Source organism: Hypanus sabinus, chromosome 5 (genome assembly GCF_030144855.1).
Source record: "Hypanus sabinus isolate sHypSab1 chromosome 5, sHypSab1.hap1, whole genome shotgun sequence".
Classification (NCBI taxonomy): domain Eukaryota; kingdom Metazoa; phylum Chordata; class Chondrichthyes; order Myliobatiformes; family Dasyatidae; genus Hypanus; species Hypanus sabinus.
In genome coordinates, this window is record NC_082710.1 from 160,356,107 (window position 1) to 160,372,497 (window position 16,391).

Below are 16,391 nucleotides of genomic sequence, written 5' to 3' on the forward strand. Positions count from 1 at the left end.
AGACCTGGCCAGTTCATGTATAACATTAGAGTCTTGGGTCAGCTTAAGTTGATGAAGGGTTTGAGGTAGAGGTTAAGGAGCAATGCATTTTAACAGAAACAGAAGCAGGGAAGTTGCATAAATCCAATAAGTCCTCAACTGGAGTATTGTCCAGTACTAGGCATTGTACTCTGAGAGCAACACACACAAAATGCTGGAGGATCTCAGCAAGTCAGGCAGCATCTATGGAAATGAATAGATGGTCTGTTTCGGGCTAAGACCCTTCTATAGGTGTTCCTGCTGAGTTACTCCAGCATTCTGTGTGTGTTGCTTTGAATTTCCAGCATCTGCAGAATTTCTTGTGTTTATATGTTGTACTCTGGAAGCTGTGTTCATGCCTTTGAGAAGGTCCAATGGATTTACCAGAATTTGGTCCAGTTTTGTCTGAATTTAGCAGAGAACATGAAAAGGATAATTAATAGAGAGTTTCTGAATTTATGTGATATTCATTACTTAAGGGAAAACTGCTTCCACAGGTAGGGAATTTAACTTTCAGTAAGCTTGGAGACTTTTCTTGGACGTTCCTTGTGTTTTAAGTGTTACCTCAGTGGGCTGCGTAAGGAATAGGAGACATGGTGGCTCAAAAGAGTAAGGTTATGAGATGAGTTCACAGAAGAAAGAGTTGCTTGCTATGGAATCTGTCGTTGTTTCCGTTAACGACGAGATGAGAAGGCACGCCTTGTCTACTAAGTGCTGCAACATTCAATGTTGAATGCAGTCATTCAGTCAGTTGGTAAGACTATGATGCATATATCATCTCATAGAGGAGTTCATTAGGATTGTGATGAAAGATTTTGTGAGATGGAAGAAGTTACAAAGAGAGTTGGGAGGGAGGAATAGAACAGACACAAAACCTTTAGTATGGTGAGATCAGTTCATGATGTGGTCAGTTTCATGGCTTAGTGAGGGAATTTATAGAGGGAGCACAAAGGAACATGAAAGTAGAACTGTAGGAATTTCCAGCACATCAGCACGTGCTTAGAAGAAAAATAAAGTCTGAACCAGTGAGTAGCTTTGGCTGGACCTCAACTAGATTTCCTTAAGCCTTTGTGCTTTTTCTGGCAATTTCACTTGTACTGAGTTGATTATACAAATCTAGTTATGTGGAGTTCAGTCCTAAATGGTTTCACAATATCTATCATGCAGAATATGTTCATTCATGTAGTTTTCACATGGTACTCCATTTCAGTGTTCAGCTGCCACCATGGGCTAAATGAGTGCACTTTTTTTTATTTGGTTAACAGAAAAAATGAAAGAAGTGATTGGTATCCTTAACTCATCAGTTTTACTGGATCCCGAGCTCAAAGTTGATCCCAGCAAGAATGAAATTGTTTGGACTTTCATCGGCAACAGCATTTTACATCATGTCCCACATCAGAAGACAACAGAATATACTGAACAGTTTGAATCCCGTTTAAAATTTAATACTTCCAATGGGGTTTTGACTGTAAATGGATTAACACCTGGTGATCAAGGAAATTACAGCTTTATTGTGAATGAACAAGAGATGAAAATATTACAACTGCTGATCTTTGGTAGGTAATCATTACATTGTGTGATATGATTGGTGAAACAGTGAGCATCAAATCTGCCATAGTATTGTTGGTGGTCATTTCTTTTGAAGGTTAAGTAGAGCACACGATGTGATAATTAGTAAAATTCTTGACATTCAATTACAAGAGTTCAGTTAACACCCATCCCATGGAGATGGGTGGGAGAATTCAGTGTCTGTCAAACCCAAGAGTTGGAATTTCCTGTTGTGGAGGGTGGTGTGGTGGGAACCATCAGCAGCAGTCTCTGAAGTTAGCCAATAATCAAAAACGCGGACTGTTCTTGGCCCTCTCATTTCCCTTTACATCTGCAGGCTACTCTTTTTCTATTCTGCATGATCTTGGCCTTATCACAATTAATGTGAAAGTTGATTATAAGATCATAAGACATACATTAGGAGCAGAATTAGGCAATTCAGCCCATCAGGTTTGCTTTGTCATTCCATCATGCCTCATTTATTATCCCTGTCAAATTAATTTTCCTTCCTTCACACTCCCTGATTAATCAAGAACCTTTTAACCTCTGATTTAAATATACTCAATGACTTGGCCTCCAAAGCCACCTGTGATAATGGATTCCTTAAATTCACTACCCACTGGCTATAGAAATTCCTCCTCTTCTCTGTTCTAAATGGACATCTGTCTATTCTGAGGCTGTGCTTTTTGGTCCTAGAAAACATCTTCCTCACATCCACTCTTCAATATTCAGTATTCAATAGTCTTCAATGAGATCCCCCCTCATTCTTCCAAACTCCATTGAGAACAGGCCCAGAGCCATCAAACACAACTCTATACCCCTTCATTCCTGGAATAAAAGTTCAATGTAAATTTATTATCAAAGCACATTCATGTACAAACTTGAGATTCATTTTCTTGTGGGCATATGTAGCAATCCAAGAACCATAATAGAATCAATGAAAGACTGCACCCAACAGGACGGTCTAACAACCAATGATGAAAAAACAACTAACTGTGCAAAAAGAAAAGAAAAAATATATAATAATAATAATAATAAATAAATAAGCAATAAACATGATATGTAGAGTCCTTGAAAGTTAGTCCATAGGTTGTAGAAAAAGGTCAGTGATGGGGCAAGTGATGCTAGGTGAAATTGTTCCTAATGACTCAAGTAGATGCTACCTGGCCTGCTGCATTCACCAGCATTTTTAGTGTGTGTTGCTTGAATTTCCAGCATCTGCAGATTTCTTTGTCTTTGCTGATTCAAGAGCCTAATGGTTGAGGTTTAGTAATGGTTCCTGAATTTGGTGGTGAGAGTCCTCAGGCTCCTGTACCACCTTTTTGATGGCACAGCAGCAATAGGAGAGCATGACGTGGGGTCCTTGATGTTGGATGCTGCTTCCCTTGGACTGTACTCTATGTAGATGTCCTCAATGGTAAGGAGGTCTTTACCTGTGATAGCTGGGTCATATCCACTACTTTTGGCAGACTTTCTGTTCAAGGGCATTGGTGTTTCCATATCAGGCTGCGATGCAACCGGTCAATATACTCCCCATCTCAGAAGGATTGTTGTAGATGGTTGGTATTCTGCATGGAGGACAGTGACCATTGGTGTTCCATAAGCATCTGTTCTGGGGCCCCTCCTCTTTGTGATTTTTGTAAATGACCTCGATGAGGAAATAGAAGGGTGAGTTAGTAAGTTTGATGATGACACAAAGGTTAGGGGTGTTGTGGTGGATAGTCTGGAGGGTTGTTAGAGGTTACAGCGGGACATTGATAGGATGCAGAACCGGGCTGAGAAGTGGCGGATGGGGTTCAACCCAGATCAGTGTGAAGTGGTTCATTTCAGTAGGTCAAATTTGAAGACAGAATATAATATTAAAGGTAAGACTCTTGACAGTGTGAAGGATCAGCAAGGTCTTGGGGTTTACATCCATAGGACACTCAAAGATGCTGTGCAGGTGAAGGTGTATGATGTGATGGCTTTCATCAACCGTGGGATTGAGTTCAAGTGCTATGAAGTAATGTTAAAGCTACATAAGACCTTTCTTGGAGTACTGTGTTCATTTCTGGTCACCTCATTACAGGAAGGATGTGAATATTATAGAGAGGGTGCAGAGGAGACTTACAAGGATGTTGGAGATCATTCCTTATGAGAATAGGTGAAGCCATTAGTGTAAAGCGAGTAGCATAGGGGTCTAAATGCACATCATGAGATGCAGCTGTGCTGACAGAGATTGTGTAGGAGATGTTGTTGTCAATCCAAACTGACTGGGGTCTGTAAATGAGGAAATTGAGAATCCTATTCCACAAGGAACTATTGATGCCATGATCTTGAAGCTTATTGATTAGTTTTGAAGGGATTAAATGCTGAACCGTAGTGGATAATGAGTATCCTGATGTATGCATCATTGTAGTGTAGATGTTCCCAGTTGAGTGATGAGCCAACTACTCAGTGCTCCAGGTGCAATCTGAACAATGCCTTATGAAGCCTCAGCTTTGCATCCTTGTTCTTATATTCGGATCTCTCAAAATGAATGCCAACATTGCAGTTGTCTTCCTTACCACTGACTCAACCTGAGGGTTAATCTTTAGCGAATCATGCACAAGGACTCCCAAGCTCCTTTGCATCTCTGGTTTCTGAATTTCCTTTCCCATTTAGAAAGCAGTCTACACCTTTATTCCTTCTATCAAAGTACATGAACATACACTTCCCTGCACTATATTTCATTTGCCACTTTACTCATTCTCCCTTTCTGTGTAAGTCCTTCCACAGACTCCCTGCTGCCACAACGCTACTTGCCTCTCCCCCTGTCTTCGTATCATCTGCAGTCTTCACCACAGAGCCATCAATTCCATCTCCAAATCATTCACGTATAAAGTAAAAAGAAGCAGTCTTAAAACTGATCCCTGTGGAACACTTCTAGTCACTGGCAGGCAACCAGAAAAGGCCTCTTTACTTCCTGCCTGTCAGTGAAGTATCCGTGCTCCATGATCTTCTATCCATGCTCGTATCTTTCCTGCAATACCATGGGCTCTTGTCTTGTTAAGCAGCCTCATGTGTGGCACCTTGTTACAGGCCTTCTGGAAATCCAAGTAAATAATGTCCACTGACTCTCCATTGTCTATCATGCATGTTATTACCTCAAAAAAATTCCAACAAATTTTCAGGTAAGATTTTTCTTTAAGGAAGCTATGCTGACTTTGACCTATTTTATCACGTGTCTTAAAATACCCCAAAGCTTCATTTGTAATAATGGACTCCAACATAGATCCAACCATAGAAATCAGGATATCTGGAGTATAATTGTCTTTCTTCTGCCTCCCTCCCTTCATAAAGGGTAAAGTGACATTTACAAATTTCTAGTCCTCCAGAATCACTCTAGGATCTAGTGATTCTTGAACAATCATTACTAATGCCTCCACAATCTCTTCAGCTATCTCTTTCAGAACCCTGAGGTGTAGTCCATCTGTTCCAGCCGATTTATCTACCTTCAGACCTTTAATAGCAGCAAGACAGACGTCTGCCCCATGACATTCCTGAATTCCTGGCATACTGCTTGTGTTTTCCACAGTGAAGACTGACATAAAATACTGATTTAGTTCCTCTGCCATTTCTTTGTCCTCCATTACTACCTCTCCAGCATTATTTTTCAGTGGTCAGACAACCACTATCAGCCCTCTTTTACTCTTTATATATTTTTGAAAACTTATGGTATCCTCTTTTATACATATTATTGGCAAGCTTACCTTCACATTTAATCTTTTCTCACTTTATGGCTTTTTAGTTACCTTCTTTTGGTCTTCAAAAGCTTCCCAATCATCTATTTTTCCACTAATTTTTGTTATATTGAAAAACTTTGCCCTCTCTTTTACTTTTATCCTGACTTTGACTTCCTATGTCAGCTGCATTTGCTTCATTCTCCCCTTAGAATACTTCCTCTTCTTTGGGATGAACCTAACCTGCGGCTTCTGAATTGCTTCCAAAACATCCAGCCATTGCTGCTCTGTCATTATTCCTACAAAAGTCCTCTTGCAATCAACTTTAGCTATCTTCTCTCTCATGCCTCTATAATTCCTTTTACTCAACAGTAAAACTGCTACGTCAGTCTTTCTCTTACCCCTCTCAAATTCTAACATATTATGATCACTGCTTCCTAAGTGTTCCTTTTCCTTAAGATCCTTAATCAAATTTTGTTTGTTATACAAAACCCAATCCAGCATTGCCTTTCCCCTCATGAGCTCAACCACAAGCTACTCTAAAGAGCCATCTGTAGACTGTCTACAATTTCCTTCTCTTAGGATTCAGCACCAACCTGATTTTCCCAATCTACTTGCATTTGGAAATCCCCCAGTGCTATTGTAACATTGTCCTTTTCACATGCCTTTTCATTTTTCTGTTGAAATTTGGCTACTATTTGGAAGTCTGTATATAACTCCCATCAGGGTCTTTTAACCCTTGCAATTTCTGAACTCAACCCATAAGGATTCTCCATCTTCCGATCCTATGTCAGCTCTTTTCTAAAGATTTAATTTCTTTTTTTTAACGAGCACAGTCACCCCACTGCTACTGCCTGCCTGCCTGTCCCTTTGATACAATGTGTATCCTTGGATGTTAAGCTGCATATTATGTTCTTCTCTCAGCCATGACGCAGTGATTCCGACAATGTTGTACCTGCTCATCTCTAATCGCCGTACAACATCATCTATCTTATTCCATATACCACGTGTATTCAAATATAACATTTTCAGTCCTGTATTCATAACCCTTTTTGTTTTTGCATCCATGTTACAATATAATTTAAGAATATGGTCAAACGTTCGGATTGTTGGCTTCCTAAGTCATCTTAAGAGTTATATGAGTAAGGTTGTTCAGGGAGTAAATTCCAGAGCTTGTAAGTGGAACTAACAATATTAGATCCAATAATTGGAAATATGCAAGATGCCAGAATGGAGGAAGCTGAAGTTTTGAGTGTTGTGTGTCCTGAGTACAATGCAGCAAAAGGGAGAAATAAAGCCTTGTGGTAGTTTAAGAAAAAAATGTAGAATTGAGAACTGTTAAGGCAGTGCTGGAGCCATTGTTGGTGACTGGAACCCAACCTGTTTGGATATTCAATTAGATCTGCTCAAATTGATGCAAGGTGTGAGGTGGGAGGAGAGCAAGGAAAAAAACTTTAATAGCAAACAGAAGCAAGTGTTCCAGAAAACTATTAGTTGCAATACACCTTATGCTGGAGAACTTATTTGAGGCAAAAAATAAATTTCTTAACATATGCCGGTGATTTTAAAACTGATTCTAACTCTGACATTGCAATCTTAGGAAGTTTTTGAAGCTTTTAGGAGGGTGCAGAAGGGGTTGGCCAGAATTAGAACAATTATTCAGGGCTTGTCATGCCACCTGGGTCTCTAGTTGTGTGGCCTCACTCACAGTGCTGTTTAAAAATGAGAATTAATTATTCATATCATAATTTTTAAAGCTGGAAGCAGATTGGATTCTAATAATCAACAAGGAACTGGAGAAAAATGTCTAATTGATGGTTAGGGAAATAAGAAGGGTGTGTTAGAGCCTTAATGGCAGGTTGAACTGAATGACTTTTGCTCGTGATGTGTGATTCCTTTATCAGTTGTCTTGTCATCTTCAGACTTAGATATTTATCTCCTCAGCTGGACTCTCACTTCTTCCCACATGCTGTCCATCTTTCATGATTATTAGCTCCATGAGTTTCTTTAAGTCCCTATCAGTGAATCTTGAAGTTCACTCATCTCCCTTTTCTGGAATGGCTGCAGCCATATTGACCCTATTAAAGTTGTGGAAGGTTCTAGAATGAGGGGTCACCATTTAAAAATAAATACCCATTTAGGATAGACATAGAAACATAGAAAACCTACAGCACAATACAGGCCCTTCAGCCCACAAAGCTGTGCTGAGCATGTCCTTACCTTAGAACTACCTGGGCTTACCCATAGCCCTCTATTTTTCTAAGCTCCATGTACCCATCCAAGAGTCTCTTAAAAGACCCTATTGTTTCCACCTCCACCACCGCTGCTGACAGCCCATTGTGGCAAACGTTTTTCTTAGGTGGTTTTCATTGCCTTTTTGAAGGAAATTTGGAGTAATTGAATATTCTTAAGGTAATGAATAAGCAAGGGGGCAAAGAGCTACCTGGGGGTCAATATGTATGTGGAGATTGGGCTCCAGTAAACCATAATCTTGTCAAATGGGCAAGGAGGGTTGAGTGGTTTGGTTTTGCTCTTAATTCCTAAGTTTGTCTGTAGCTTTGGTTTGTATGAACTTACTGTATAATGCAAGTCCTTTCAAACACATTTGATTCAATATCATGCAGCAGGATTTCATTGAGTATTGTTCTAGTCCAGTAACAATGTTTTCCCCTTTAGAAAAGCTGTCAAACGCCTCGATATTCATAGACTCATACAGATCCCTGGGATTCACTGTCCAGCTAACCTGTGATGTTGATGGAGATGCTAATGAATTTCAATGGCAAAAAGATGGAGGGGAAATCTCCCAGCGACACCGACTAATAGATGGGAACATGACACTTGTTATTCAATACGCTTTAGTTAGTGACTGTGGAAGCTATACCTGTGTCGCCAAAAATCCCATCAGCTCCATCAGGGGAAATCGCAGCATAATTCTCATTGGTAAGCTTTGTTTCTGAATATTTTGAGGGTAGTCTTTGGGAACAAATGCAATTGGTGGGCTTTTGAATGTAAACTATGTAAATCAGCACCACAACAGAGATGGGAAAAGCTGAATTCATAAAGTTCATTTAATTTAGCACAGAATTCATTCAGCTCATCAGGAATGTACTATTCAATATAAAAAGCAATTCATCTAGTTTCACTCTTTATCCTCTCCCCACAATACTGCTTTTTTTTTTCAGGTTCTTGTCCTGCCATCTATCAACATTACATTTTAATCTACTTTCATTACCTCCATCGGTGAATTCTAAATCAGATCCACAAGCTGTGTACAGTATATTTTAAAAATGGCCTCATGTTCCTTTTATTGTTCTTTGCTGGTCATCTTCATTGCTGACCCCTCTACCAATGGAATAATTCTCTGTCTATCGAATGTATATGTATCCTTTGTTATTTTAAATATCTCTGTCAGGCTTTCTGATAACTTCTTCTGGAAAAGAACTCCAGGTTTATCCATTTCTGGCCAGCACAACAATTCAGTGGCTTTTTACAAGGGCAAGTTGAGCCATTTGGTGCTGCTCTGAAGTCACAGATTGGCAAAACTGGCCATGGGTTAGTACATTCCTTTTCCTGCAGCAACAAAGCATTTGCTGGAGGAACTCAATGGGTTGAGGATGTATGTTTGGGCAGAGAGGAGAACGGTAAATGGTAGGGAAGATATTGTTGACATTTGTGTTGAAATGCTGTACCTGTTTCAACCTGAAACATCAGCAGTTCCTTTCTCCACATAGATGCTGTCTAACTTGCTGAGTTCCTCCAGCAGATTCTAGCATTGCCAGTCTCTTGTGTCTACCTTTCCTGTAGTAGCTGACCAGGACAGTTTAGCTGCTGCAACACCTGGCAATTTTTATGGTCTTGTATTGTTACATTTTTATTTATTTGAATTTATTTTTAATTACAGGCCTTTCCAATAATGATGCAATAGTTGTATTTGTGTTGACTGCAGGACTGGTGATATGTTCAGCATCCCTTCATCCAGCCATGTTGCTGGACGACTGGAAATTGAAAACACAAGGTATTTGCTATTATACCATTGATTAAATTAGTAATATGGTTTATTATTGCCACATACATCAATATACATTGAAAATCTTGGTTTTTCATGCCATCTGTACAGATCATTTCATCACATATGTACCTCAAAGTAGTTAGTCCAAAGGAAAATAAATAACAGAGTGCATAATACTGTGTTACAGTTACTGAAAAGTGCAGGCAGGCAGTCAATGCAAGGCCATGATGAGGTAGATAATGAGGTAGATTGTGAGGTGGGTTGAGGTCAAGATCCATTTTATCCAACAAGAAATCTGTTCAATATTCTCAGAGCAGTGGAATTGAAGCTGTCCTTCAGAATGGTGGTATGTGTTTTCAGGCTTTTGAAAGAAGAGAGAAAGGAGAAGAGAAAATGTCCAGGGTGGGAGGGGTCTTTGATTATGTTGGCTGTTTTGTTGACGCAACAAAAAGTGAAAATAGAGTCTATGAAAGGGAGGTTTGTTTCTGTGATATGCTGAGCAAAGCAGCTGACATACCAAGCCTTAATAAACCCAGATAAGATGTTTCCAATGATGCATTGATAAAAATTGTTGAGAGTCAAAGAGAATGCCAAATTTCTTTGGACTCTTGAGGAAGTAAAGGTATTGATGAGGTTTCTTGGCCTTGATGTCAATGTGGTCTGATCAGGGCAAGCAAGAGATGATGTCTACACCTGGGAGCTTGGAGTTCTTAACCCTCTCGATGCTAACACTATTGATGTACATACCCCCTCCACCCTCATTCCTGAAGTAAATGACCATCTCTTTTGTTTGCTGATGGTGAAGGAAAGATTGTTGTCATGACAGCATGCCACTTAGCTATCTCCTTCTTGTACTCCAGCTCACTTGAGATTTATCCCACTACAGTTGTATCATCTCAAGTTTGTGAGAGCAAAGCCTGGCCATGCAATCTCGTGTATAATTTTCTCCTCTGAGTGAAGTTTTGAATTCTAACATTGAATTTTGAATTCTTGAGAAAAAGGAGGTGATGGGTGCTACGGGGAAGCAGGTCCAGCTAAGCTGCAGGAGGTAGGTAGCTGGGTGACTGTCAGGAGAAGGAAGGAAAATAGCCAGATAGTGTAGAGTACCCTTGTGGCCCGATAGACAGTGAATATGGCAGAAACATAGTCCATTGGATGGATTGAAATGTGTTTAATTTAATACAAGAAGTATCAGGAACAAGGGCAATGAACTGACAGCATTGGTCACTGTATGAAACTACAACATTGTAGCCATTACAGAGACTTGGTTGTCACAAGGAAAGGTATGTCTGCTGGATGTTCCAGGTTTAGATATTTCAAACGAGACAAGGAAGAAGGTAAAAGAAGTGGGATTGTGCTAATCAAGGATATTATTACAGCTGCAGAAAAAGTCATAGGAAGATCTTCTATTAATGCAGTGTGGGTGGAAGTTAGAAAAAGGAAGGTAACAATCATTCTAGTGGGAGTATTCTGCAGACCCTCCAATAGCATTAAGGGCACAGAGGAGTTGATTTTGGAAAGATACAAAAATAACAGGGTTGTTTCATGGAAGACTTCATTTTCTTTATATTGATTGGCATGTTCTTAGTGCAGGGAAACTAGATGGGCTAGAACTTGTTAGGTGAGTCCAGGAAGGATTCCTGACACAATACACTCAGTGGCCACTTTATTAGGTACACCTGTACACCTCCTTGTTAATGCAAATATCTAATTAGCCAATCATGCAATAGCAACTCAATGCATAAAAGCAGGCAAATATGGTCAAGAGGTTCAGTAGCAGTTCAGACAAAACATGAGAACGAGGAAGAAATATGATCTAAGTAAATTTGACTGATTGTTGGTGCCAGCTACGATGGTCTGATTATGTCAGAAACCGCTGAACTCTTGGGATTTTCATGCACGATAGGCTCTAGAATTTATAGATAGATAGATAGATACTTTATTCATCCCCAAGGGGAAATTCAACATTTTTCCAGTGTCACATGCACTTATTGTAGCAAACCTAATTACATACAGTATTTAACTCAGTATAAATATGATATGCATCTAAAATCACCCTCCCAAAAAGCATTAATAAATAGCTTTTAAAAAGTTCTTAAATAGTTTACTAAAGTGCATTGAGTGGTAACTTAAGCTCAGTTCTAACCCCAGCACTTTAACATGTCTTGCCCCTGGTGGTTGAATTGTAGAGCCGAATGGTGTTGGGGAGTAATGATCTCTTCATCCTGTCTGAGGAGCATTGCATTGACAGCAACCTGCCACTGAAGCTGCTTCTCTGTCTCTGGATGGTGCTGTGCAGAGGATGTTCAGGGTTTTCCATGATTGACCGTAGCCTACTCAGCGCCCTCCGCTCTGCCACCGATGTCTCCAGTTCTGTGCCCACGGCAGAGCCCGCCCTCCTGACCAGCTTATTAAGACGTGAGGCGTCCCTCTTCTTAATGCTGCCTCCCCAGCACGCCACCACAAGGAAGAGGGCGCTCTCCACAACTGACCAATAGAACATCTTCAGAATCTCACTACAAACATTGAATGACGCCAGCCTTCTGAGGAAGTACAGTCGACTCTGTGCTTTTCTGCACAGGGCATCTGTGTTGGCAGTCCAGTCTAGCTTCTTGTCTAACTGCACTCCCAGATACTTGTAGGTCTTAACCTGCTCCACACATTCTCCATTAATGATGACTGGCTCCATATGAGGCCTAGATCTCCTAAAGTCCACCACCATCTCCTTGGTCTTGGTGATATTGAGACGCAGGTAGTTTGATTTGCACCGTATCACAAAGTCCTGTATCAGTTTCCTATACTCTTCCTCCTGACCATTCCTGACACAGCCCACTATGGCCGTGTCATCAGCAAACTTCTGCACATGGCAGGACTCCGAGTTATATTGGAAGTCTGATGTGTACAGGGTGAACAGGACCAGAGAGAGCACGGTCCTCTGCGGCGCTCCTGTGCTGCTGACCACCGTGTCAGACCTACAGTCTCCCAACCGCACATACTGAGGTCTGTCTGTCAAGTAGTCCGTTATCCAAGCCACCATGTGAGAGTCTACTCCCATCTCCGTTAGTTTGTGCCTTAAGATCCTGGGCTGGATGGTGTTAAAGGCACTAGAGAAGTCCAGGAATGTAATCCTCACAGCACCACTGACCCTGTCCAGGTGAGAGAGGGATTTGTGCAGCAAGTACGTGATAGCATCCTCCACTCCCACCTTCTCCTGATACGCAAACTGAAGAGGATCCCGGGCGTGCCTGGTTTGTGGCCTCAGATTCTGTATTATCAGCCGCTCCATGGTCTTCATCACGTGCGACGTCAAAGCAACAGGTCTGAAGTCATTCATCTCCCTTGATTGTGGTTTCTTTGGTACCGGGACAATACAGGATGTTTTCCACTGTCTGGGTACCCTTCTCTGCTCCAGGCTCAAGTTGAAGATGTGCTGAAGGGGTTCTCCCAGCTCAGATGCACAGGCCCTCAGTAATCGTGGGGATACTCCATCCGGTCCAGCCGCCTTGCTGGTACAGATCTTCCTCAGTTGACCTTTCACCTGTGCAGCCGTAATCTTGGGCATGGGTAAGGTCTCCTGTGAGTGGCTATTTTCCTGTGAGGGAAGTGAGAGGGAGGACAAGTAGAGAGACAAGCCTGGTGTGGAGTTCTGCGGTGAGGATGAGATCGTGCTATCGAACCTATTGAAGAAGTTATTCAGCTGGTTCGCTTTCTCCACATCTCCACTTATATTTGCCCCCTGCTTTGCACCGCATCCAGTGATGATCTTCATCCCATCCCACACCTCCTTCATGCTTTTGTTCTAGCTTCCTCCTATACTGCTCCTTTGCCCCCCTGATCTGTACTCTGAGTTCCTTCTGAACTCTTTTAAGCTCCAACTGATCGCCATCTTTAAAGGCCCTCTCTTCTGGTTTAGGAGGCCTTTGATGTGGGGCTTATTATTGGGATAGCAGCGAACAGTTCTAACAGGAACAACGGCGTCCACGCAAAAGTTAATATAGTCCGTTGTGCAGTCAGTGACCTCCTCAACGCCCCCACAGAGCCCCCCATGCAGTATATCCCAGTTGGTAGTACCGAAGCAGTCTCTCAGGGCCTGTTCAGCTTCAGGAGTCCACTTTCTAAAAGAGCATGTGGTAGTGGGATGCCTCATCACAATTTATTTATATCTGGGCTGTAACAAAACCAGGTTGAGATCTGCTTTCCCCAGAGCAGGCAGCGGCGAGGCACTGTATGCGTCCTCTACGTTTGCATACAGTAGGTCAATAGTCCTATTTCCCCTGGTGTAACAGTCCACATACTGGGAGAAAGCAGGTAGTGTCGTGTCCAAAGCCACATGATTGAAGTCCCCTATGATTAACACCAGTGCCTCAGGGTGCTGTGTCTGAAGCCTAGCAACAGTGGAGTTGATGACGTCACACGCTACCGTTGCGTCAGCACGCGGCGGGACGTACACGTTCACCACAATGACGTTTGCGAATTCTCGCGGCAGATAATATGGCCTCATACTCATGGCGATCAGCTCAATATCTCTTTCACAAACGAATATCTTTGTACTCACATGCCTGGGGTTACACCATCTTGCGTTAATGTAGACAGCGAGTCCCCCTCCTTTCTTCTTCATAGATAGAGAATGTTCTTCATTTATAGAGAATGGTGAAAAAAAACATTGAAAATACATCCAGTGAGTGGGGCAGCTTTGTGGCCTAAAATGACTTGTTGAAGTGAGAGGTTAGAAGAGAATGTCCAGACTGGTTCAGACTGACAGCAAGGCCACAGAGTTTCAATAACCACAGTTGTGTGTAGAAGAGTGCACAACAATTCAAACCTTGAAGTGGGTGGTCTACAGCAGCAGAAGACTATGGGCATACCCTCTGTGGCCACTTTGTTAGGTACAGGAGGCACTTAATAAAGTGGCCATTAAGTGTATGTGCAGAAACCAACCATACTGGATCTGGTAATCGACAGTGAACCTGGTGAGCTGACAGATCCTTTGGTGGAGATAGTGACCACAACTTTGTGGCTTTTAACATAGACTTGCAAAAGGATAGAAGCAGATGGTGTGGGAGTGTATTAAATCAGGGATGGGCTATTTATGATGAGCTAGGAGCTTAAGAATGTAAATTGGGAAGAGATGTTGTCAGGGAAATGTACAACAGAAATATGGAGGTTATTTAGTGAAAACTTGCATGTATTTCTAGGTAGGTTTGTCCCATTGAGGCAGGGAAAGGATGGTAGGGAGAAGGAAGCACGACTGAAAAGACAGGTAGAACATTTGGTCAAAAGGATCATACTTAAGGTTTACGAAGGCGAGATCCATCAGGGGACTTGAGAGTTATAACGTAGCCTGGAAAGAACTGAACAATGGTCTTACAAGAGCTAGAAGAGGACACAAGAAGGCCTTTACGAGTAGGGCTAAGGAAACCCCAAGGCATTCTACATGTACATGAAGAACAGGAAGATGACTAGAGGGCAGGACCAATCATGGATAAAAGAGGAAATATGTACCTGGAGTTGGAGGAGGTAGGGGAAAAGTATTTATTGTCAGTATTCACCAGTGAGAGGGACCTTGATGAAAGTGCAGTCAGCATAGAATAGGCTAATATGCTGGAACACGTCGATGTTAAGAAAGAGTTTTCGAACAAACATTAGGATAGATGAAACCCAGTAGCCAGACAGGATCTATCCCAGTTTAGTACAAGAAGTGAGGGAAAAGTTTGCTGCACCTTTGTGATGATCTTTGCATCCTCACTGACTTTTGGAGTGGTATCAGAAATTGGAGGATGGCAAATGTTATTTCCTTGTTCAAGAAAAGTAATAGGGATACATAGACCAGCGAATCTTACTTCAGTGGCAGGCAAACTATCGGAGAGGATTTTTAGAGACGGGCTTTGTGAGGGGCAGATCATGCCTCACATTTTTGAGGAAATAACAAACGAATTGATGAAGATAGAGCACTGGATGAGAGTATGGACTTTTCTAAGGTGTTCCCAATGCTGGTCTTCCGTAGAAAACCAGGAGGCATGGGAGTCAGGGAAATTCATCTGCATGGATTTGGAGGTGGCTTGCCCACAGAAAGCAGAAAGAGAGATGGCAGATGGAGTTCAATCTGGAAATGTGAACTCTTTGTAAGGTTGAACTTGAAGGCAGAATACAGGTTATTGGCAAGATTCTTAGCAATATAGAAGAACAGGGATACAGTATCTTGCATGACAGTCAGAAAGGGAAAAGGGGTTAAACAGCTTTGGAGAGTACCCCTGTGGTCATCTCCCTCAACAACAGGTATACTGTTGGATACTGTTCAGGAGAGATGACCTAGCAGAAGAAAGTTGCAACGGTCAGGTCTCTGGCACTGTTTGGCTCTGTGACTCAGAATAAATGGGAGGAGAAGAGGTGAGTTGTGATGATGTGGGGTTTGCTAGTTTGTTAGGAGGTTCTGTGGAGGAGATTCTTAGATGCTATGTTGCTTCCCAAGTGCCAGGGTCTTGGACATCTCGGATCGAGTCCTTGGTGTTCTTAAGTGGGTGGGTGAGCAGCCAGAGGTTGTGATCCATGTAAGAACCAATGACAGACTGAAGATAGGAAGACTGACGAGATTCTGCAAAGTGAGTTCAGGGATTTAGGTTAAGTTAAAGCACAGGACCTCCAGTGCTGATCACAGGATTACTACCTGTGCCATGCGCTAAGGTCAAAAACTGGAAGAATATATAATTTAACACAAGGCTAAGGAGAAAGGGTATCAGATTTTAGGTTCTTTGGGCTCTCTTCCAGGGAGGGTGGGACCTGTACAGAAGAGATAATTTGCACCTGAATTGGAAGGGGATTAATATCCCAGCGGGAAGATTTGCCTGTGCTGCATAAGGGGTGTGAAGGAGGGTTGGTGGGTTTAGAGTTGCAGGGAAATGGGAATCACAGTGCCAAAACAGATATAGGGGAGAATGTGGAGACAGTTGTTAAGACCTCAGACAATGTCAGGAATCAAAAGACTGAGTATGTTGTGACTTGTGTCTTGAACTGTGTATATTTCAATGCAATAAGTATCGTAGAAAAGCCAGATGAGCTCAGGGCATAGATCAACAAATGGGTTATGATATTGTAGCCATTAGTGAGATTTAGTTGCA

At 41.8% G+C, this 16,391-nt stretch overlaps 1 protein-coding gene across 4 annotated transcripts in view; it reads left to right on the forward strand.

Annotated features, from left to right (window-relative positions):
- LOC132394509 (hemicentin-1-like) overlaps positions 1-16,391 on the forward strand; it is a 112,784-nt gene that overhangs the window by 24,122 nt on the left and 72,271 nt on the right. For 2 of the 4 annotated variants that reach the window (XM_059970763.1, XM_059970762.1), the window contains exons 3-5: positions 1,284-1,574; positions 7,944-8,207; positions 9,169-9,282. In XM_059970763.1, coding sequence (XP_059826746.1) covers positions 1,284-1,574; positions 7,944-8,207; positions 9,169-9,282 — 669 coding nt within the window. The remainder of the gene's footprint in view (positions 1-1,283; positions 1,575-7,943; positions 8,208-9,168; positions 9,283-16,391) is intronic. The other 2 variants (XM_059970764.1, XM_059970765.1) reach the window with 2 other exon arrangements.